Source organism: Mchenga conophoros, linkage group LG15 (genome assembly GCF_057382185.1).
Source record: "Mchenga conophoros isolate Kocher_MC1m ecotype Shallow Benthic linkage group LG15, M_conophoros_male_GT1.1, whole genome shotgun sequence".
In the NCBI taxonomy this organism is placed as follows: domain Eukaryota; kingdom Metazoa; phylum Chordata; class Actinopteri; order Cichliformes; family Cichlidae; genus Mchenga; species Mchenga conophoros.
The window spans coordinates 40,493,814-40,517,682 of record NC_140540.1 but is presented as its reverse complement, the minus strand read 5'-3'; the positions used below and the strand labels follow the sequence as shown (position 1 = coordinate 40,517,682).

The 23,869-nt window shown below is 40.7% G+C and overlaps 2 protein-coding genes across 5 annotated transcripts; one reads left to right on the top strand and one right to left on the bottom strand.

The window, feature by feature from the left end:
- The first annotated feature begins 217 nt into the window (after nt 1-217).
- On the top strand, nt 218-7,248 carry LOC146558920 (afadin- and alpha-actinin-binding protein-like). Of its 4 annotated transcripts, none has more exons than XM_085245851.1 (14): nt 218-346; nt 1,711-1,825; nt 2,045-2,196; nt 2,412-2,615; nt 2,808-2,918; nt 3,049-3,184; nt 3,315-3,390; nt 4,224-4,404; nt 4,601-4,757; nt 5,057-5,193; nt 5,461-5,634; nt 5,741-5,858; nt 6,057-6,207; nt 6,312-7,248. In XM_085245851.1, exons 2-14 carry the CDS (start codon nt 1,807-1,809, stop codon nt 6,445-6,447), a joined length of 1,752 nt encoding a protein of 583 aa, XP_085101977.1. In that variant the 5' UTR covers nt 218-346; nt 1,711-1,806; the 3' UTR covers nt 6,448-7,248. The 4 variants fall into 4 exon arrangements, with proteins under 4 accessions (XP_085101977.1, XP_085101979.1, XP_085101976.1 ...); XM_085245853.1 differs by having other exon boundaries at nt 220-342; nt 6,060-6,207; XM_085245850.1 differs by having other exon boundaries at nt 220-342.
- Nucleotides 7,249-7,963: 715 nt separating this feature from the next.
- Nucleotides 7,964-19,819, bottom strand: LOC146558919 (vitellogenin-1-like). Its single transcript, XM_085245849.1, has 34 exons — nt 19,705-19,819; nt 18,157-18,177; nt 17,890-18,041; nt 17,553-17,804; nt 17,314-17,475; nt 17,085-17,233; nt 16,849-17,011; nt 16,601-16,758; nt 16,355-16,520; nt 16,123-16,248; nt 15,810-16,028; nt 15,509-15,726; nt 15,320-15,417; nt 15,106-15,230; nt 14,934-15,035; nt 14,707-14,826; nt 14,425-14,614; nt 14,149-14,242; nt 12,213-12,398; nt 11,986-12,106; nt 11,704-11,908; nt 10,952-11,622; nt 10,669-10,761; nt 10,476-10,556; nt 10,199-10,402; nt 9,960-10,102; nt 9,745-9,880; nt 9,549-9,672; nt 9,292-9,472; nt 9,122-9,216; nt 8,901-8,995; nt 8,617-8,782; nt 8,361-8,522; nt 7,964-8,277 (listed from the first exon to the last, which is right to left on the bottom strand). Exons 1-34 carry the CDS (start codon nt 19,742-19,744, stop codon nt 8,186-8,188), a joined length of 5,310 nt encoding a protein of 1,769 aa, XP_085101975.1. The 5' UTR covers nt 19,745-19,819; the 3' UTR covers nt 7,964-8,185.
- Nucleotides 19,820-23,869: the final 4,050 nt, after the last annotated feature.

Sequence of the window (23,869 nt, the reverse complement as noted above, 5' to 3'; positions counted from 1 at the left end):
TACTAAATAATAATGAAATAAATAATGAATATATATATATATATATATATATATATATATATATATATATATATATATATATATATATATATATATATAATCACTAACATTGTGTATTATAATAAGTGTAATAAATAAAATAAACACTTGCTGTTGAAGCAGATAAAACGCCAAGAGCCAATCACAATAAGCCATGTTTGGTTGCTAGACAACGAGTGGGCCAATTAGCGCTATGCTTGGAGTGCTTGCGGTGGCGTACACTGTCATTAGGAACGACGGGGCTTAAGGAGACGGTCCGGTGCGAGCTGCATTGGAGAGATACGTGTCAAATTGTATCGTAAGGCAAGTGAGTTTTGTTTCCTCATGATGTAAACATTTAAAACACCAACTGTCGAGGCTACCTAACTTGTTCGTCCGGCTGTGGTAGCCCTCCGGCTTCTGTTTTCGCTGTTCTGCGGTGGTAGCGCTCCGTGGACAACGTTAGTTTAGCGCTGACGGCTGGTGAGAAACCCGAATAACATTTGCTTTATTATGCTTTATTTATTTATTTAATTTCATCGGCAAACCTTAACGTTAGCTAAAATAATGCGTGACTGGACACTTTACTTGGATTTTTGAGTTTCCAATAATTAGGAACACCGACTGCGCAGTTATGGTGTAATAAATCCTTCATTCAAACGGCCAATAATCTTCATTTCCAATTTAAATAATTTTAGAGATGTTTTTAATTTAATATAGCTGCCAATTTTGTAAAGGGATGTAGCTGAACTTTTAATTATATCATATTATATTATACTATTATATGAAGGAAAGATTTACTACAGAGAGCTTTAGCTTCCACCCGGTAAACATAAACAGTGCGGCTTAGTTTAGTTTCTGCTGTGATCCCATCAAGTTCTCCGGTCTAAAATTTCAGTGACTATTTTATGTTATTTCACCATTACACTGTAAACACATTCTGTCAGGACTCAGTTTGTGAATGGTGACCTAATGAGCTAAAGGTTAGTACTTGTTGAGTAGTCTATATAAGCCGGGCCCATGCTCCTCAGGCTTTGTGGCTGAAGGCTTGCCATCTGTTTCTGCAGACTGATTAAGTATCACTGAAACCAAAGGTAGGTCCCCTAAAAGTCACACTTCTCATAACAGATGGTGATAAGAGGGAAAAATGTCTGAGTAAGAGAAATATTTTTAGGTCTCACTCTGGTACAGTAGCTGATGTCTTGTGAAGCGCTGTAAAAGGATGTTGTATGTTTGAAGTAGTGTCAGTGCACACTGTTTATTTTGTTAGAAGGAAATACTTTCCTCACATAATTTTTTTCATTCATGTTTTTGAACGTGAATGCCTGCAGACAAACAAGCATGTTGTCTGTCTGGGATTAGTCTAATCAGCTGATAAGCACATTGTGATGAGAGGATCTCTTGTGTCCCAAACCGTAACCTGTTAGATACTCAGCCTGCACTGACAATGGTTTGATAACAAAAGCTACATTGTTAGATTTGAAGCTAAACGTTTTAAATAAACACACTGTGGGGTAACTGCGAGTGCGCTGGATGTTTTCTGTGTAGCTTGTTGCCACTGATAAGTGAATAAATCACTTATCCTCAGACCGTGCTCTCTAGCTTCATGCCTCCATCTCTCACCACTGCCTCCCAAATCCTTGTAATCCAGACGAGTTGAATCGCTGCTGTTAATCTGATCGTCTATTTCAGGAGCAGGCTGCGTAGGTGGATCCCGTGGCAAACGTTGCCTGTCCTGCAAATGCAGTAGATGATCCAGAGACAAAGCCTGAGGTCTGCACTGCAAACATGCCAGAGTCCTCCCTGGGTGAGTTTTGACGTCTTTAAAGGCCACTGAATATATATCAGTGCAGTGTTGTACCTTCAGTTCTCAATGTCGACCTCGGCTTTGCAGTAAAGAACACTTAATTGATAAATATGATTGATAAAAGCCATTTTTAGTGACACCTAGTAAATGTATTGTTAGACACTGAATCAGCGTAGAGTAATGTACAATACTTAACAGGCTTCTTTCTTTCTCCACAAGTCAAGGACGGTCGCAGCAGCTCTGTTGAATATGGAGCATCCCCCTTGAGACAGTTTAGCCAATCATCACTGCTGCTGCACAGAAACTCCTACATGCTCAGTACCTTCTGCACAGAGCACAATGTGCAACAATGTCTGTCACACATCAATCAGGTTGGTAGCCTTGCACATTACCACAGCTGTTACTGATGTTAGGTGCCCTATTGAAACGTGTACATGACTGCAGTCTCCTGGGTTTGTCTTGTACTGCTAAAACAAATTAGCCTTTAAAGAAAATCTTTATTTGAATGAATGTTTTCAGGGACACAAGACAGAGAGAATTTGTGTTAGTCCTCCTTCACACTTTTCCCTTTGCTCTGCCTTTAAAGGAAATATCTTCTCTTGGCCTCCCACCAGTTTGGACAGAGTCGGGCGACAGCTCAGAGCTGAATATTGTGGCTGTGCTAAATTGCATGTATGACCTGATTCAGCTGCAGCGCCGGGGCCTCAGAACCCTTGAAAGCATGGAAGTGGAGCAGCTTAAATCTAGCAGCAGTATCGATCACCTGCAGCTCACCATCACTCATCTGAAGGTACACTAGCTCACCTGAAAAACACAGGTAGCATTATCTGTAGTAAAGCAACGTGCTGTTGGTGAATTGGCATTAGAGTTTTGTTTCTTCCTTTTATTTCTGAAAAAACATTGTGATGTGCATCCTTTTGTTAAGCTCTCCAAAACACTTCTGGTCTTTTACTGAGTTCCTGCCCATTGTATTATTTTTTAGGAGCAGCTCGAACTCTCTAAAAGAGAAAACATGGGACTTCTTGAGAGAGAACGGCAGCTGCAGCTGAAAGCAAAAAGTTTGCAGAGCTGTCTGAAGAATGAAAAAGAAGAGGTATTTTTATTAAGTGCTGCCACAGACAGTGTGAGACCAATCTGGCTTTCATGGTCTGGTATTTGGGTTTCAGGAGAAAGGGCGCCAATTTTATTAGAAGTCACAGTTTCTTTTATTCACAATCCCCTAGGTTCAAAAGCTTCAGAACATTATTGCAAGCCGGGCCAGCCAGTACAATCACGAGATGAAAAGGAAGGAAAGAGAATTTAACAAACTGAAGGAACGACTGAATCAGCTGCTGGTTGACAAAAAGGAGAAGAAACAGGGTAAAATCCTCTTTACATCATTCGTTGCATCAATAGTTAATTCAATGTCTTGTGTGTGAGAGGTGAAACTTCTTTCCTTTCAAGTCTCAGAATTTCTTATTTTCCCACATTTGTTCTCCGGGCTCTTCAGCCATTGATGTATTAAACAACATTGGGAGAGCTGATGGGAAGAGAAGCCTTTGGAAAACTGAAAAGACAGAAGCAAAGTAAGTTCACTTCTTTTATATGTCAAATCTGGGTTTTGACTGCAAAGAATCAAGTTAAATTACTAACATTTAACTGTTAGTGTGAAGATTGATTGTATGTGTCAAAGTTATAGAGGTTCAGTCTGATACTGCCTTAGTCACATGATCCTAGAGACTGGGCAAAATGCATATTCTCCAACTAATTCTTGAATAGTTGCAATTTTTTAAAATTTACTGGTTGCAGTGTTGAGGCACAACCTTTACTCCGAGTGCCAAAATTCTCAGTTTCCAGTTTGTGTTGCACCTTCCACAGTTTAACTAGCACTCGGTGAGTAGTTGGCAAGTGTTTGCAGACAGCCTGACAGCTACAGTAACCGCGGCTATCTGCTAGTGACCAAATTAATCATAAGGTGCATCACTGCATACCTCTTTGTGATTATGTTCACCTATTGACCAGCAACCTCCAATAACCACTCGCCTAGAGACACTGGTGTCTAGACCTGTGTGACTAAGATGACTGGAGAGTGGAAAGTTGGCATTAGAGAAATGACCCCTCTGCTCAATCTTCTTTGTTGCTTGCATAAACTCTTAGTAAGGGTGGCCAGTGGCACTCTGAGAACCCTAGATACATAGGTGAACCTTTTTTGGATCAGAGACACTCCTCTATGTTAGTCGCTATACTTTGGAGCCTCAAACAAGAAGCAGATTAGTGCCTTTGTCAGTTTTCTAGGTCACTCTAATGAACATTTTTGGCAGCATGAACCTCAAACATGGCTGGCACTAATCTTGGATGTTTCCTCTTAAATTGAGCGCAACTGTCTAACTGATAAGAGACCTGTGTTTCTCTTCATAAGGCATGAAGGGGAAATGTATAAGACTCTGCTGAGTGACTATGACGCTCGCCACAGAGAGCTCGTGCTGGAAAATGCAGAGCTGAGGAAAGTGTTGCAGCAGATAAAAAAAGACATGGTGTCCATTCTAAGTTCAAGAAAACCAGCTGCGAAAAGCGACAAACCTGAACACAGTGGCGTACAGGTAGTGTTTGATCACCTTTTGTATACTTTGTATTTTTCTTTTGCGACTCTTCCGTCACATTTTAAAGCCGCTGATGACATTTCCTCGCAATTTCAAACAATCAGCCTCCTTCTTTGTTTCACTTAGTCGTTCAAAAATGTTTGTTAGATGTGCTACCAGGAGACTGGAAAATGTTTGATTGATTTATTCACTCCAGGCCACATCGGAGGAGGAAGAGGAAGAGGAAGAGGTGTTCGATTCCAGTAAGGAAAGTGTAGAGCTTTATTGCTTTCATGCCCGGGAGAAACTGACCAACAGTATTCGTCTCCAGTGGAGGAGACTTAAGAGCCACGTGGAAAGACTGGACAGCCAGGGTAAAATACTGTGACATCAACGATTCCTCACTAATTCAAATAATTGTTTAAATTATTAACTGAAGCCTCTGCTGTGATTGCTCAAAGAATTAAAAGTCAGTATTCACACATGGACCTGTTATGTTTTTTTGTCTGTTAAAATCAAGAAATGTTATGAGCTGATTGGAAGCAAAAGATAATGAATGGTTTGAATATTTTATATACAGCGGCTCTGTCACTTTGTGTTTGATGTTTACTTACTGTTCCTTCTTGTTGAATTCAGTATTTATAAGACATGTTTATTTGGGCTTTTTGCTTAGCATCCTTGGTTCAGATGGTGGAAAGCAAAAACACTGATGCTGTTCCACAAGAGACTCAGGAGGAAGAGATGGACAGACTAAAGCTGGAGATCCAGCAGTGCAAAGACTTTATTCAAACACAGCAGCAGCTCCTGCAGGTACGGGTGAATTAGCCCTGAGGTTGTGTGGATTTAAAAGCTGAAATTTGCACACACAGAGAGAAAGTGTCTTTAATATTTATCGGTGTTGAGTGAAAGGAAAATACATTTACCAAAAACAGGATCAGAGATGTCTGCTACTTCTCACGTTACTCTGGAATGAACACCTGACTTACTGTTGTTTGTGTTTTGGTTGAAACTCATTTTGTTTTATAAATAATCAATAAATTGTTGATTAATTCATCCACGTTCCTTTCTTTCCTATAGCATCAGGTAAGCTCTGCATGTGATGAGGAAACCGCATCCCTGCTAAGCAATTGCTACATGCTTCAAGAGAAGGAGCGCCTCGGGGACGAGTGGAAGACTCTGGAGGAGCAGAGGAAGATCTTTGAGAGGGAGAGGAAGAACTTTACAGAGGCAGCCATCAGACTGAGCCACGAGGTGATTAAAAACAAATATTAGTTTACATCTTGTGCAAAGTTGTGTGCATATGACAGGTAAGATGCTTGAACTGTTTTTAAAACCTTTTTTTGGGTTCATTTTGCAGAGGAAGGCCTTTGAGGAGGATCGGGCAACATGGCTCAAACACCAGTTTTTAAACTTGAGTCCATTTGCAGACTCAAAGAAAACCCCATTGTTAAAATCTAAAAGTGCCTTTTTGATATGTGAGTCTCTCAGTTTTCTATCAGTTTCCCTAAAATGAAGAGCAGCAGTTGCTTTAGATGGTTTGAAAATGTTACGTATTGACAGGAGTTGAAAAAAGGAAAATATATCCAAATAGACTTATGACTAAGTTTCTTTTTAAGTGATGAGTAATTTCCATCAATTCCAGCAGTCATTAAATCAGCCTCTTTTTTCCCCAGCAGCTGAAACAGAGGCGGCTGCGACGGTGGCTCCAGAAAAGCTCATCAAATGTCCTTCAGACACAGCCTCCCCCACACCCAGGTGTGTCGCGCTCGCGTCGGCTTCCACCACTGACCTGTGTCGCACGCTTTGCTTTATCCCAGAAAACAGGTGTGGTTGCTTTATGTGTACCGCAGTTTCTGAATTAGTAATAAGCATGGCATAATGTACCTGCATGAACTTAATTTGAAGTTTTCCCCTCAATGTGATTGCAGCTCAGTGCAACCAAAGACAAACGGGGAACATGTGGAGGAATCGGGCACGTTTTGTGGAGATGTTTTCGTCCAGCACCAACAGTGGGAGTACAGCGAGGACCACACACTCTCACAGGAGAAGAACAGCTCCATCTGAAGCCAAAAACTCCGTTCACTTGAATCAGACGTATCATGTCCAGTGTTTATGTCTGATGCGTCTGATGGGTGGATGCCAAAGGCCCACAGATGGACTGTAAAATGATTAAACAGCTTAAGAAGGAAAGAGCGTTAAGAGTGACGTTCTGGTTTGCTGGATCTGTATTAATGTACTGCATATAGTATGTAGTTAGTTTACTTATTTATGGTACTGTAAATCATAAATTGGCATATCTTACATTTAGATGCTGCTGATGCAATATGTGACAATATGTGACTGGGTAAATCAAATCAAGTATGCCGGCTCTGTTTACAACACTGAGAATGTGACTGAGTGACAGCTCATTTTTCCAGTAAATGTTGCTGTTAGGTTTGTAACAGGTAGTTTATCTGCTGCTTTGAATAGGAAGAATGTAACATCTTGCACAATTTACATATTATGTAGGAGATAGTGACTTTAGTCCACTGTGACGTTAATATGATTTGTCATGAAACAATTTGTTTCTTTAATGTCACTTTTCTTTTAGGAGCTTTGTGTTGACAGGTGGCCGTTATTTTCCTCTCAAATGTTAAATGACATGTTCATGTTCACGCTCATTATAGTTTTGACTTCTATCGGGGAAGTAATCACTGATTTTTTTTTAATCATCACTGCCTCTCCTGGTTCCCATTCCTCTGTGGTGGACTGAGACTGGAAAACAAAATGCACTATAAGAAGAATACCATGGCACCAATAATTATAGCCATTCAATGGGTGTGTTTATTAAGAGGTAAAATAAAATACTTATCTATATGAATAGAATACACTTGGTTTTGTATACTAAACACGGCATCATTCATTAATGTGTGTTTCAATGTTCTTCCTTTGCACAAACTGAGTGCATACAAAACTTCTGTTGACTTTAGGACATCACTATGTGTGTGTTTCTGAATCACTAGTTCATTCGAAGTCAACAGTAGAGGTGGACGGATTGATCCAAATAGTTTCGACACCAATGCTGGTATTGGTATCAGATCAATACTTTGTTTCTATCCTCTTAAGTTCAATTTCATTCATAGCCTAAAGCACATTTAAACAACAGAAGTTGACCCAAAGCTCTTTGGAAACAGGCATATTTACATTCCATGTCCAAAAAAATCTTTCAAATTACACAAAAAGCTGAAAGGTGTGTTTTAGTAGCTTAAGTAATTATTGTGCAAAGTAAAAATCACAGTAGAAGTCTTTAAAAGGCGTTCAGAATTTGCAAAATGATTGTGATGTATCTAATAAATGATAACGCACTGCTCTTCTCTACATAAGCTGCCTTTATATGTTAGTAGTCCCACTATCAGTGTTTGGATCGATACCAAAATTTGGAGAATTACACAACACTTGTCATCTGGCATGTGCAAATTAATTGCAGTCACCACACTGTATAAGGGAAGCATTTATGTGGATGATATCACAGAAAGCAGGGAAGTGGATGGAGAATATGGATCACTTATTTAAGCCAGAAGGAAAACTGGCAATTACTGAATTTATATGGGTGCGTTCAGCTTCACACTTTATTTCACAGATGATCTCATTTCTATTGTCTCTGTGTTACAATAAATGTAATAAACAGTCTTATTCGGTACAGATTTTCCTTTTGAAATTCGCCAGAGTTCATTTTTAGCTCAGTAAGTTTATCTGGAGATTCACTTTATTTAAAATAACATTCAAAACATACATGTAATGTCTGAGACTGACAGTGCTGTTGTTAAGCACACTGAGCTGTGCAGGTGCAGGCGAGGTGACTCTCCGTAGTTTCCATCAGGTCCACGCTCTTATACACGCTGGAGGGGCTGGAACCTGCGGACGTGAAGGGAGCAAAAATAATTAGAAACTCCGTGTTTTTCTCCACGATGTTGCATTTTTAATCTTTGTAGACTCACCAGCTGGAAGGCAGTGGAAGCCAACAGTGACGCTGGTGGTGCGCACAGGGAAGCACCCAGGCATGCAGCGCAGTACAGGGTCGACAGAGTAGCACTTGGAGTTCTGAGCTTGCATGTTTCCCTGCTTCTCCAGCTGCACCGATTCATGCCTCATACGGCACTCTGTAACACAGCAGGGATTTTAGGGTTCCTGATAGATTCAGTATATTATTCTTTAGAAGACTTGCCATGATTACATCAGATATCTTTGTCTTACCAGTGGCGTCTCTGCAGTTCTCAGCTGGCAGAATCCAAGAATGAGCAAAGCTCACTGCTGTCGTGGCTATCCATCCAGTGGGTGTGCGATACTCCTGCATGGTCTCCCCGTCAGCCTTTCCGCAGAGCCCACAAGTCTTCCCCTTCATCCAGTCCACAACTTTAATCTGCATCGTAGGATCACGTGATTAATCAGACGTCAATTTTAACTGAATTTCCATCTCGCTTGGTCTTTTTCGTTTTTCCTTTTAAGCTCATAACCAAAGTTATCAGTTTTGCTTTTACCTTCCATGACTTCTTGTCAAAGTAGACTTCATGAAGACCAAAGCTAGCTGCATACACAGAGATGCCTTCGCCACTTTGTTTGATCTGGATGTCAGCTGTAAGACAAAAAGGTTCCATGATTACTCTCGTTTTTTCAACACAAAGATCTGGGATAAAATTTGATCGTAGGTTTGATGGTAGTTTGCAAAATCCGATTCAAAGGTTTTAGACTGCATAGAAACCTCGGGGATAATGATAGGGCAGGTTGCTCGTGAGTATTTCCAGCCCGTTCACATCCACAGTCACACTGGTTCTCCTCTGATAGAGGTCAATGTCTCTGCACGAGAAGAAATAAAAAGACTCAGTTTTGTCAAAAACCAGAGTTTCTTTCGTGTTTTTAATGAAATCTTACATGTGAGCAATTTTCACACTGATCTGCTTGTGTTCAGTGCGATCCTTCCTCAGTAGAACGATGAATTTCAGCTCGTCTGTGCCGTCCTGTGCCAGAACCTGATAGCAGTTTGAGGGCATCTCGTTCTTTAATTTCTCGTTGTTGAATGTGGTCAGTGTATTGCCGGTGAAGCTACATTCAACTGAGGAGGGGAAAAAATGATGTGTCAGAAAAGGACACAGCCTGTCCACGTTTAAATGACAGGCACGAGCCATTACCTGCGCCAGCCGCAGCTAACAAGTGCTTGACCTTTCCAGAGACGTCACCGAAGGGAGTAAGATCTTTGATCTCGTTACTTGGCAGAGTGATGGGAAGATGCAAAGCCCGCTTATGAACAGTGCTCTGTAAACAGAATAATTATTGTGAGAAAAATCAAAACATATGATTTTGAAACAACAACTTTGCTGTTCGTACTCTCGGTGTTTTCCAAATCAGGTCGATGATCTTGTCAGATACTACAGCCACAGTAAGCGAGAGCTGCTTGTCGCTGTTTCTGTCCTTTTCCTGAATCAAGCCGGCTGGCATGTGAGCAGAAATGTACTTATACATCCTGCAAAGGAATTTACAGATATCAGATGGTTTCATATTGTCTGTATGACATGCGTGACAGTGTCTGTGAAGTTTCGTACGTCTTTGCACAATGCTTGAGATCAGACGGTAACCGATTCCAGTCCACCTTCAACCGAGCTGCAGGGTTTCGACCGACAAGACCAGTTTCCGCTGTAATCGCGGTGTCATGTTGGTTGCATTCTGCTCCCCAGTTCATTTTAGCCTAGAAAGAACAAATCGAAATGACAAATGGCAGAAAGGTTTAGGTTCGTTTTTTTCGTGCTATGCTTAGTTCAACATCCAAAAATAAGTGTCTCACTTTGACTTTGTGCATGCTCAACACGGCTCCATCAGCACAGAGCCTCCAGTTGTTATCAGGAACAATGTCATCTAGAATGATCTGAAGTCTGCTGGTGGTTTTGTCCATGTAAGCAATGAACTGGTATCCCTGCTTCTTCTTGTCAGCTTTAACAGCACGGAAGATCATGCCAAACACGGCAGCTTGACTGTCAAGGAACCGCTTCTGTGGGGACAACTATTCATGTGAGTACATCCATAAAATCCCTCGCTGGAAAGAAGATTTGACGGGATTTGACCTTATGTTGGATAGCGTCCAAGCTTGAGCCACTGCTTCTGCTTCTGAAAACCTCTGATGATGTGGCTTTAGAGGTGTGATGCTACAAGAATGCCATATAGTGCCACGCAAAAGACAACACAAGTTACCACCTGTGCAAACTGTACAATGTGCAGTATTGTCATACTTCAAACATGGTGTAAATGGGTTCTCACTGGAGTCTTGTGACCCTTGTGGTTTTTCTTGTGCTTCTCTTTGTGTTTCTCTTTGTGATTCTCCTTCGATTTGTGGCGATGACTCGCAGGTTGCTATGAAGAAACATTTTGTCAGCAACCACAGTGGCCATATACTCAGATAACTATGAGATTTCAAATCAATTAAAACTATAGATAGAAAACAGAATATTAATAAAATGCTGACTTATACAATATAAATATTCAAACAGTAGTAGTGACAGCTCAAGCGGCTCTTTGTCTGAATATAATACAGCATGTTTACCTTTCTGTGGTGCACACTGTAGTGAGAAGAGCTTGAACTAAGACTGAAGAGCGACGCAAAGCTTGATGCAAAGCTGGACTTGGAAGTACCGACAGAGGTGGAGAAGCTGAAGCTGCTGCTTCTTTTGCTTGTGCTGCTGCTGCTTCTACTTATGCTGCTGCTTCTACTACTACTGATACTGCTGCTTCTACTACTGCTACTACTACTACTACTGCTGCTGCTACTACTGCTGCTTCTGCTGCTACTACTTATGCTTCTGCTGCTTCTACTACTACTGCTACTGCTGCTGCTACTGCTGCTGCTACTCCTGCTACTACTACTTCTACTACTACTGCTACTACTACTACTGCTGCTGCTGTAACGTCTTTTCACCAACTGGACTTGTTGAGCAGTTGCATCAATGGTCTTCCTGCTAGAATGGGATGAAGAGCTGGAGTTAGAGGAAGAGGAGCTGCCAGGAAGGCGAGAGCTCCTGGAACTGGAGGACGACGAGGAGGAGGACATGGTGCTATTCTTCTGGGTAGAGGCCAGGATTTTGTGGAGCTTCATTAAGACTGGTGTTTCCTCGGGGATTTCTTCTTCTCTAAGGGTGATGTGTTTGATGATCTTCTGTGCAGCCTTACTTCCAAGTTGAACCTCTAATTCCAGTCTCTCAGCAGCTTCACCTTCGACTGAAAGCATCATCAGTTAATGCGGTTAGCAGCTAATTTCTGCACTGTGTCACTAGAAAAAGCACTTTTCTAAGTTCTTACTTGGTATGACAGAAAAAACAGCAGAGTGCTTTCCAGCCAGTTTATACACTGCAGCATCCCCCGTGTGAGCAGTGGCAATCTTGAGACAGGCCTTGAGTCCAGCGTTAACAGTCTGAGCGCAGTACTTCTTCTGACTCTTCACCATTTTAGATTTGATGTGCCTGCCAGCTTTCTGACGTTGAGAAATGAACTCTGCGGATCTCGACTATGAGGAGAAAGTATGTAAATTACATAAAAAAGACACAATATTTTTTTATATCTCTAAAACGGTTTTAAATTCACCTCATTAGCAGCATCAGAAGAAGTGTTATTCGATATAAGAATCTGTCTTGGGTTGGCAGGGATCACAGGAGTGATACTTTCTCCCGAAACAGGATTTCTTACCACAGCAAAAGTCTCAACCCTGTTAAAGAGAAGCAAGGATGAACCGTAATCATCAGTGCAAAGGTAAAAGCATCTCAGAAGCGATGTTTAAGAATATGCAATAAATTAAAGATGTCATGGCTTACTCCACAGCGGTAATGTTTTCAGGCACTGAAACAGGAAGAGCTGTGAAGTTTAAGTAGCCCTCATTGATGTTAAATGTGACTTCAGTTTTGGCAGGTGCGATGGAGTAGAGTTTGGCTCTTGATACCATGACAGCCTGGAGTATGGCAGTGTTTATCCCGAACACAGCAAATGTGTTCACAGCCGCACTAGAAGAGGAGGACAGTTGAACATTATATTACATTTGTTGGTAACACGTCATAATACAGCCGGCGCCCAAGAGGTTAATTCCCCTAGAAATAAGTGTAATTTCCTTATATTACACCTGAAATTACAATATAATTATATTTACCAACAAATACCCAGAGGTAGACTCAGTTGCATAAGGGTAATAATTTAAGTTTTTTACAAGAAAATAATAATTACACTGTTAGTAATTTTACATTATGCACACGTACCTTTAATCTGCATGTAACTTCAGGTATTTTAGAGGAATGGAGACATAAATCATGCAAATTATAATGTGAGTAATTTTAAATAGTACAGAAATACCTGCATCACTCAGGTCGCTTGCACACAGACTCTATTCAGACCTTTTCTTTGCACTACTTCCAACCTGTTTGCAACTATTTTGTTCTCTAACGTGCGCCTTTCCCTTATTTTTGTATATATCCCTCTTGATTGTATATATTCCTGCTGTACACTATTTATATTTTATTTTGGCACAAATAGTGTGGAGCATCTGCAATTTTGTTGTACATGTACAATGACAATAAATGGCTATTCTATTCTATTCTATTCTATTCTATTCTAATATCTTTAAATATTGCTTAAGAAAATTCAAGTAGTGCGTATCTTTGAGTATTTTACAGGAAAAGAGACACAAATTGTACCTTAATTTTTTTTAATTTTAAGAAAACAAGGAAATTCATGGATAAGTAACTTTAAGTAGTATGCAAGTAGTTACAAGTATTGTGTTTCCAGGAAAAGACAAATTGTACTGTAAGCAATTTAAACAGTACAGAAGTAGCAATAAAAGTGAGTAAGCAGTGTGTAACTTTGGTTATTTTGCAAGAAAAGAGACACAAATTACACTGAAAGTAATTTTAAATAGTCAAAGGAGCTTGGAAAGAAAAGCGTCTGGACTTCTTTAAGTTGCTTGAAGACGTTTCACCTTCATCCGAGAAGCTTCTTCAGTTCTAAGGTCAAATGGTGGAGAGTCCCAGATTTAAACCTAGTGGGAGTTTCCCCCCACAGAGGGACAAAAGGACCCCCTGATGATCCTCTAATCGCCTGAGCCAAGGTGTGAAACTGGGTGTGGGTCCCAATCAGCCAGAGTTTCGGGTGAGCTCATTGTGAAACCTGGCCCCACCTTATCATGCGAATTCCTGAGGTCAGATGGCCCAGGATGTGAGTGGGCGTTAAGGCGTCTGGGAGGGAACTCAAAAGGGAACTCTCCACCATTTGACCTTAGAACTGAAGAAGCTTCTCGGATGAGAGGTGAAACGTCTTCAAGTAACTTAAAGAAGTCCAGACGCTTTTCTTTGCAAGCTCCTTTGACTACGATGACCTGGATGACTGAGAACCTTCACAGTCATTTTAAATAGTACATGAAGAGTTTTGAGTAATGCATAAGTAATTTTAAGTAGTGCGTAACTTCAGGTATTTTACAGAAACTGAGGCACAAACACAAAATTAAGCCATTTTCAGTGGGGAGCTTCCCCATCTCACACTGCAGGTACCTGCTGTATTTTAGGTTCTCCAACCATCAAGTAGCTTAACTTTGCCTTTTTACATTTCAGTATTCATTATGCTGGTGTGAACCATTCAGGTAAAATAATTTCAGGTAAAATTCTTGGAAATTCCCACTTGATTCCAGGGGTAGAATTAAACCCTTAGTTATGTGCTGTGTTATAAAGTATTAGCCATTTACTATTGTAGCGACAGCTATTGCCCCACCTTGGTGTGACCTTGGTAGTAATGTATATGTCTGCCTTGAGAAGGTATCTGAGATAAAAGTCTTCTGGCAGAGCTGGAGTTGTCGTGACTTTGACTAAGAAAACAGAACAGAAAAGTTACTTTTCTGCACATTGTTATGATATTTCCACATTAATTTATTAAAAGGAAGTTTGCAACTTCTTCTTTCTTTGAAAGAAGTTTAAAAAAATGCTCAAAACTTTTAAAGAAGTTTTGGTGTTGATGGAAATATTAGGTCGTTAAGTAATATTCACTCACTTTGACCACGAACAGCAGCCACAGCAGCAGTGTACAGACCGAGCTCCATGGGGAAACCAGCTATAGTAGGCATGATACGTCTCACCTCATTAGCCAGCAGAGGCTTAACAAAGCGCCAAGTAGGACCAGACTGCAGAGCCTTGAAAACATCTCTACCAAACGTGTCAGCATCGTTATTGCCAAGGATGAGCTGCAGGGGAAGAATATTTTATAAATATTGCGTCTTGCAAAATCGTGATTAAACTGATCTTTAGGTTGATGGGTTGTTTGTTTAAATCGTACATTAAAGGTGTTGCCAAACCAGTTTTTGTCAAAGTCAACAAAGGCAACTTCTTGTCCAAAACACTTGACGTAGATGGAAGTCAGGGGTTTGCTGTTGTGTGCAGACTTCCAGTGAGAGAGCTGTAGAGAGAGAGATGCAGTCCAGCTGATCACTAGTCTTCTGTTTCATTTTGCAGATAGCAGATAAGATGTCCCTGTCGTTCTTGTAACTTTATGGTGTTGCTTACAGCCTTAATGACATGTTTCATCCTGGTGACCCTGTCAGCACTATCAAAAACTGCTGGGTTTTTCAGAAAAGCCTCCTGTAGTCCCCCAGTTCTTACTCCCACCTAGAAAAAAAAAGACAAGTAACTTTCAGGTTAGTTATTAAATATCTGGACTGATTTCGGTTTCCTTTACCTCCAGAATGTCAGCAGCAGCTCCAGCAAAGAAAGCCTTGATCCTAGACGTAATAGATTTGGGCATGATGGTGGCAGCATCATTGATGTAGTAAGCAGTCGCAGCAGCACCAAGCATAAAGGGACCTAACAGAGAGTTTAATGAGATGCAGTTAAACATTATTAAATCGAAAATAAAGATCCAGGTTAGTTAAACCAGGCACGGCGATTCTCACTGTTATAGACGTCGACATGGATGGCTTTGCTGAAACGTGAGCTCAGTTTGTCCAGGTTTGGGCCCAACATTCTCAGGCCAGCTTTGCATGCTGCAGCACTGCAGTGATAACATGAAAGAGCTCACTGCAGGATGGATCAAATCACAGAGATTTATCCGATTGTGACGAAGGATTAGAAAGCACTCTTACACTGAGGCATAAATAACGCTGGTGCTCCAAGTCAGGGACTTCATGTGGGAGTAGGTGAAGCTTGCTACTTGCAAATTTGTATCTGTCTTCACAATATGAACAACAGCTGACACCAAACTCATTGAAGGTTTTGTCTCAAAGAGCACCATGCACGCAAGCATGCGGATCTCTGCATGAAGAGTCTTGTCCCCGTAGAGCTGAAAGGCTAAATACTGGACCTAATGTATGAGAGAACGCAGACTCAGTGTGGAGCTTTGTGCAAAACTAGAATGATCAGGAAATCTCTGCGTTGATAATTCACCGTTTTAGGCTCCTTTTTGGCGATGTTCCTCAAGGCCATCATGGCTTCAGCATGAACTCTCACTGGCAGTGATGAACCTAATTTACTATGTAGGGGCAGCATCTTTGTGATTGTCTTGAGGCTAGAAGGATGCGCAGCATTTCCCAAAGCCTTCACAAACAGGATGATGTCCTCTGTGTTTCCATCTTTCAGAGCCTGTGCAAGAAGGTCTTGAATGGGCTGCAAGAGCAAATAAGGAAGTAAATCACCCGTTCTCTCATTCTTAAATGTGTACGTGATTCTAAGGCAGCATGTAAGGTCAATGTTATATTACCTGTATGAGCTTAGCAGGACAGGAAGTCCTCTCATAGCAGTGTTTGTAAATCATGGTACCGTAGCCAAGGAATACAATCTGGCGCAGAACTGGGTTTCTCGCGATGCTGCTTTCCTTTGATAGGCTCTAAAACATCACACAGAGTTAAGAGTATCAGAGTTAATGCAAAAACGTCCCTTCTTACTCTGGACAAAATAACTTGACTTCACTAGATGTGTTGAGATTTACCGACCTCGATGACCTCAATGGCCTCGGTGGTTGCTGTCACCATGTGAAACGAAGTAATCAAAGCCTGAACGGCTTCAAACACAGTTATGGTTTCTGCTAGGTATTTCTCTTTGATAAATCTCAGAGCATCAGGATTTCCCACAGCAGGAATGGCGTCCATGATCCATTTTCTGAAACAATAAAAAGGAAGTTTGCCAAATTGTGCAAATATCTTTACATGATATTTTAAACATTTAATCAGTGAAATCACCTGTGGGCAGAACTCCCTGAGTGTTTGCTCCACAGGTTCTCCAGAGTTTCATTGGAGGCTGCACGGAGGAGTTGAACAAACTTCAAAAATTCCAGAGGTGCATCTTCATGAACTTTTCCTACAGCCTGTTTGACCAGGTGATTCAGAGTGTCCTCGAGCTAATGACACAGGGGTAAACAGGATATCACCGAGCACGGCACAGACTTTTAATTCATGCCTTAGCAATAATCTCTTAATTACGACAATACCTGAGACTCTATGTCGCTGATATTGAGGAGCAGAATGGGTAACTGAAGAAGCTCAGTGGAGAATTGATATGTGAGATTTCCACGGTGTGGATACTGAGCCAGGGGTGGTGGTGTAGTGGGTGCATAAGGGGGTGTTTGAACCTCAAGGAGCATCAAGGATTGCCTTGAATGTGGAAAGAAAAGTTCATTTACGTTCTTTGAATCAATTTTTGTATTCACAGTTGTTATGGACATACTTGGTCTCCATATGGGCAGCTCCATGCTGCTCGCTGAAAGGTGAGAACTGGATCAGCTCATGGACCGATGCCTCCTTGATCTGGATGCCATTATCGAGTGGTTTCATGATGTAACTGTATGATGAAACTCCTTTCAGGTTTTTAGTGTCCTGTAAGAACAAAGCTGTTGCTTGTCATGCATCCCATCACTTTCACAGATGTTTCCTGATATAAAATGTGTAAAACCTACCTCCTGGCACTTTCCACATTTCTCTGTGTATGCTAACCCCATGTCTTTAGTTATTCTTTCTTGACAGTGGTTCATATCTCTGGTCTTTCTCAGATAGACACGTTCAGCCTCTGTGTCCTCAGTGATGGAGTAAAGTGTCTTGCACACACCCTGAGTTCCAGCCTATAGAGCAGCACACATATTCAGTAGGGAGATTCAACTTCTTGTCACACACAGGTTTATAAAGATCTTTCACCAACCTCCTGCAACTCGTAGACATTTTGTGTCTTTTTGATGTTGAGCTGAAAGACATTCAGGATACCTCTGTAGATGTTAAGCACTGTTGTTGAGACGGTTTCAGGGGCGAAGACTTTTCCCACAGCACCATTGACATACTCAAACTTAATGGGAGTCGTGAGCTCAGCTTGGAGGGCTGAAGTCAGCTCAGTTGCTGGGATAAAAGGATCCTCAGGCCAAATTCCACTATACTCCTGGAGCTCAGGTTCCTCAAGCTTTCATATAAGAGTAAGGTTTAATTCAATTAGTATACATGTAAAAGGTAAATGACTGCAGCTTGTGCAGGATTTTGATCTTTACCTTAATGAAGTATGTGTTCTGGTCTATAGCATTGATGCTAACTTTGCTGCTGATATTTAGTCCAGCTCTCGCTGAACCTTTCTCTAGCAGGCCCGCCAGGAGCAGCGCCTCATACTTGTACACGTAGGTTTTACCAGCTTCAAAAACAGGATCTGGAAGAAGTCAGTGAATGTAATTTATATGACTCATTTGTGAAATTATATGAACTATAAACTCTAAACCAGGCCTACAGTTTTTGTTTCACAATGAACACAGTATTAAACTTACCTTGATGTTGAAGATCACCAGCTGTAAGAAAATAAGAAAGAAATCAGTAATACAGCGAGTAAAATCTGAAACTATTACAACATTTGAAAACATAGTTTGCATTTTGTTTTACAAATTAAAACCAGAGGTAAAAGGAAAGCAGTGCACTGTAAATGTTAAAGGCCGAACATTGTGATTATACAAACCACTAATTCAACCCCAAATCTCTTAAGCATGTTTCAGAACTGAGCCAGACAGAGACTCAAAGCACAAAGAGATTTAGAAAAATCTGTTGAAAAAAAGAAAACACACAAAAAAAGAATCTGAATCCACAAACAATGACAAAACATATGAATGGGCTTGAATATGCTTTTCAGCAGTGTTTATATGTTATGATTTATATTTACTGTGCAAATTACTGCATGTTCGCTCCAAAGACTCTGCTCTGAAATTTCATTATAATTGTGTACAATAAGACTTCTATTTTAATTCAGATAATGAAGTAGTAAAGATGAGCAACTAAACCAAATGATATGCAAAGTTTTGCTGGAAATGGAAATTTGAATGTCTTTGAATGTTGTGGTGGAATTTTCTGTTAATAAAGTCTGCAACAAGGTCAGCTGTGGTCAAGCCGCTTTATTTACTGCATGCAGGAGAGCAAACGCACATCAAACATCACAGTTCTACAGTCATGAAAGCTTTGTCCTTGAGGCGTCACAGGTCTCTTTTATACCCTCACACACAAAACCCTGCATCTTTTCAGTTACAACTATTTTTCATCCCACCCGACTGTTGCTGGGCAAGAAAGACTTCCCACTACCTATGCTCCAGGAAGCACCTGGACTGGTCTTCTTGGGAATTTTGTCCTTCTACACCTTAACAGTCAGTAGATACATAGTGAAACATCGTTAAGCATAGCTAAGCAGTTACACCCTTCATCTAAGAAACAAAAGGTTATACAAAATCCTACAGTGACTAAACACCTGAATCGAAATGTGAGGATAAACTAGAATTTTCCCCATTACAAAGTCACACTGTACAAAACTTAGCGGTTCTTTGTGAGTAGAGTCTACAGTAGCTGACAAACTGACCCATTTTAAACTGATCTTGATCATTTGAATTGATTTTAGTTATTAAAGTGAGCTAAAATGCTTTTTCATTTCTAGTTCTAGGTTTTAGCTCCCTGCTTACAAGAAAAGTTGAACTGCTGGGTCTGTATATATTAAAATTCACATAAAGCACCAAATATGTAACAAGCATGTTTTCTGTTACATATGCCTAAAAATGAAAACCTTTTTTTAAAAGAGGCATAAACCCACTACCAATTTATAACAAGTACATAACTATAATTTGTCTTTACCTACATTCAACTCAGTTCAAATGTTATTTACGTTTCACCAAATCACAACAACAGTTGCTTCAAGGTGCTTTTTATTGTTGGGTAAAGACCCTACATTACACTGACATTACCATTCAACGCATAATCAATAAAACTCCAAATATGAAATCAGCATTATTTTTGAACATATTTATAAAATAGCAAAGTTTTGCACAAACATCATCACTCACCCACAACGGCCAGAATCAGGGCGAGCACGAGCGCTCTCATTGCTGACAGGGTGGTGCTGGTCTGCAGAGTAAGCAGCCTTTTAAAGGGAAATTTGTGCTGACAAATTGCATGAAGGTATGATTCAAACCCCTGGACATTTGATCATTGCACTCATATATCAGTGAATGAAAAGTCAGGGTCACCTGCCCTTGTTCTCTTCAAATATGGCAGGCTAAGTCCTGACGTGATGTGTAGAAATTTTCATTGCGTTTCATTCAAAAGTAAAACTGAAAAATAGAATTTTTTTCACAACAATCTTATTTTGTTGCAGTGTATTTGCCGATGTGTTTATCTTTTCACTTTTTTTCCTGACATATAACTAATCTCCCTTTATCCAAAAGACTTTTTGCTATATAAGAATAGCAAAAAGGTTCATTAAAAATAAGGTTTCACTGACATTTTCAGTTGTTTACATACATGTCAAGTGTTTGCTTAAATATTATTTGTCTCATAAAATCAAGACAGTGCCACTGATTTATTTATTTTTTGTAATGTTGTAACATTTGTGGCATCTCTCCATCAAATTATTCAAATGTGGCTTCAAAGTTCAGATAAAGGGGCAGCGTGACTATTGCTGTTTGCTCACTTTATTTGTTGTGGTCAGACTGTGAAGGCTGTGACATTTTAGCAGATCTGCCTGCTCTGCTTTTATCTGCTGTCATGTTCTGACACCGTTTATTTATTTTTGCTTAATTTCTGCTTGTTGCTTTGACTCTGTCCATTTTTCTGCCAAATATTATGATTTATGTGACGGTTGCTTAAGTAAAATTTACTTTGTTTCCATGTTGTTTTATTTAGCTTTTTACTTATGCTTCTAAATGTTCCCTTTAAAAAATATGAAATGTTGTGAAATATTAGACAGGACCAAAGACTATAAGATTCAATAAGATGACTATATCATACTTTTAATTGACTAAAATTGAGCAAATTCAGCTGATTATAAATGCAAAGTATGGGGTCACCCCCTTTGCTCACCTTGCAGATCTCATCCCTTATTCCCAGTTTGAGTTTTTAATGGCTTGATCCAGTCCCAGGGCCCATGCTGGATGTCATTCCTTGCTCTCCACCCACCCACCCTCCCCACCCACCCACCCACCCACTCTGTAGCTGTCACTAGCAAATGAGACCAAAAAACAAAAAAACTAATCACATGACTTGTAAAACAGATTGATGATCAGAATGATTAACAGAGCTCAAGTTTCCCAACTGCAGTATCGATGAATTATATTCTAACTTCCTATAAAATTGACAGTGTAACATTACTGAATACTACATAATATTTTAACCATGGTAAGTATGGCTGTGTCTCAGGCTTCTCATCAAGAGCCCACTTTCCAAATCCCATCTCATTTTATTAACAATGCCTTTTTTGCAATTCATGACAAAATTAATTTAATTCTTAAAGCTTCTCATCCCAATCCTGATATCCTAATATCATCCTATCAATGAAGTTAAGTATAATAATAACTATAATGATCTCACTTTCAATAATTTTGTTATCAGCATAGCTAATCTAGGGAAAATTAGGCTGCTGATCCCATCTTTCACCCGTTGTTCAAATGGTCTTTAATGCAACTATCGAATCAGTCCCGCAGCAGCTCAATGCATGTATATGTCTGAGCTGTTGAAGTTCAAATTGAGCATCAGAAGACCAGAGCAGTCTGGGTTATGATTATGATTGTGGATGGCTGCTAACTTTCTGCTTCTTAATTCAGATCAAACTGAGGTTATTGTACTAAAATCTTAGAAATATGGTATCTAAGCAGATTCTTACTCTGGATGGCATTACCTTGGCCTCCAGTAACACTGTGAGGAACCTTGGAGTCATTTTTGACCAGGACATGTCCTTCAACGCACATATTAAACAAATATGTAAGACTGCTTTCTTCCATTTGTGCAACATCTCTAAAGTTAGAAATATCCTGTCTCCGGCCTCTGGGCCTGGGGCTCGCTCGGGCCCCTTTGGAGGTGGGGTGCCCCCGGCCTCTCGGCCTGGGGCTCGGTCACTCAGGCGCAGCTGGCTGCCGGCGGAGCTCACAGGCACGTCACTGCAACCCCCCCTGGCTTCTGCTCCGCGGCTGCTGAGTGAGCCCTCATCTGGGACTCTCCTCAGCTCTTTCTGGGACAGTGGCGCGGCTGCCCCTCTGTTGGTTTTCCTTGGTCTCTTGTGTTCTGGGGGCCTCTGGATGTCTGGAGTCTTGATCTCCTCCATACCTGCTTCATGCCCTGGAGGACGGGGCTGTGGCCCCCCCACACCCTAACAGATCATTACATGAAGGAACCTTTTAAAAACAAGCGTGTCCATGCTCACAGGTGTACACACGGGTGATCACACCCACAAACTACACCCTTTTTGGCTCCTACCTCAAAGCACACTGTGTTCTGTTGATCTTATGTGCTGCACAATAATGTTTAATATTTAGTATTTACTGTCATATTCCCATATATCATCGTGATGTTGTTTATTCTATTGCTCTAGTCTTCTTCTGCTTGTTTTCTTTTTTTCTCAACAGGTGATCCAGGAAAAGAGAAAGAAAAAAAAGGTGATGAAGCAGATTTTCATTGTCTTTTCTCTCTATCTCTTTTCTCCTTTTTCTTTCCCTCTCCTTCTGTTAACTTTCTTCTGAACTTTTCTTCTTGTTTTTCTTTCCCATCCCTGAGTCCAGTCTGGTCTGATTACAATAACTTAGAATAAAAATAACTAATAAAGATCAAATAAACTATGACAATCAAGTGGACTAGTATAGCAAAAGGCCCACTTGGGAAAGTAAATCTGTTGGGCATTTTTCTTGGCCTTCAGACAATAATTCTGATTGCTACAGTGCCAGACAGGACACAAAGAAAAAGAAAGAAATATCCTGTCTCAGAGTGACGCTGAAAAACTAGTTCATGCATTTATTACTTCCAGGCTGGACGACTGTAATTCATTATTATCAGGAAGTCCTAAAAACTCCCTGAAAAGCCTTCAGCTGATCCAAAATGCTGCAGCAAGAGTCCTGACAGGGACTAGAAAGAGAGAGCAGATTTCTCCTGTTTTGGCTTCCTGTTAAATCCAGAATTCAAAATGCTGCTCCTCACATACAAGGTCTTAAATAATCAGGCCCCATCTTATCTCAATGACCTTGTAGTACCATATCAGCCTATTAGAGCACTTCGCTCTCGCTCTGCAGGCCTACTTGTTGTTCCTAGAGTATTTAAAAGTAGAATGGGAGGCAGAGCCTTCAGTTTTCAGGCCCCTCTTCTGTGGAACCAGCTTCCAGTTTGGATTCAGGAGACAGACACTATCTCTACTTTCAAGATTAGGCTTCAAACTTTCCTTTTTGCTAAAGCATATAGTTAGGGCTGGACCAGGTGACCCTGAATCCTCCCTTAGTTATGCTGCAATAGACGTAGGCTGCCGGGGGATTCCCATGATGATAATAATAATAATAATAATGGATTGGATTTATATAGCGCTTTTCAAGGCACCCAAAGCGCTTTACAATGCCACTATTCATTCACTCTTGCATTCACACACTGGTGGAGGCAGCTATGGTTGTAGCCACAGCTGCCCTGGGGCAGACTGACAGAAGCCAGGCTGCCATATCGCGCCATCGGCCCCTCTGGCCAACACCAGTAGGCAAGTAGGGTAAAGTGTCTTTCCCAAGGACACAACGACCAGGACAGAGAGCCCAGGGATCGAACCAGCGACCTTCAGGTTACAGATATGCTTCCTTCCCAACCCCCTGAGTTTTTCCTTTCCAGTCACCTTTCTCACTCACTATGTATTAACAGACCTCTCTGCATTGAATCATATCTGTTATTAATCTCTGTCTCTCTTCCACAGCATGTCTTTATCCTGTTTTCCTTCTCTCACCCCAACTGGTCGCAGCAGATGGCCCCGCCCCTCCCTGAGCCTGGTTCTGCTGGAGGTTTCTTCCTGTTAAAAGGGAGTTTTTCCTTCCCGCTGTCGCCAAAGTGCTGCTCATAGGGGGTCATATGATTGTTGGGTTTTTCTCTGTATCTATGAAGCGCCTTGAGGCGACTTTTGTTGTGATTTGGCGCTATATAAATAAAATTGAATTGAATTGAATTGAAATCATTAGAATAGAGAACTTGCACTAACATATATTTCTGTTTTTACTG

Coding starts and splice junctions, on each gene's coding strand:
- LOC146558920 (XM_085245851.1), top strand. Junction 2,197..2,411: donor GTCTGTCACACATCAATCAG/GTTGGTAGCCTT, acceptor CTGCCTTTAAAG/GAAATATCTTCTCTTGGCCT. Junction 3,391..4,223: donor ACTGAAAAGACAGAAGCAAA/GTAAGTTCACTT, acceptor TCTCTTCATAAG/GCATGAAGGGGAAATGTATA.
- LOC146558919 (XM_085245849.1), bottom strand. CDS start 19,744: ATGAGAGCGCTCGTGCTCGCCCTGATTCTGGCCGTTGTGG. Junction 18,042..18,156: donor TGGTGATCTTCAACATCAAG/GTAAGTTTAATA, acceptor GACTTCTTCCAG/ATCCTGTTTTTGAAGCTGGT. Junction 16,029..16,122: donor GTCCTGCTAAGCTCATACAG/GTAATATAACAT, acceptor TTGCTCTTGCAG/CCCATTCAAGACCTTCTTGC.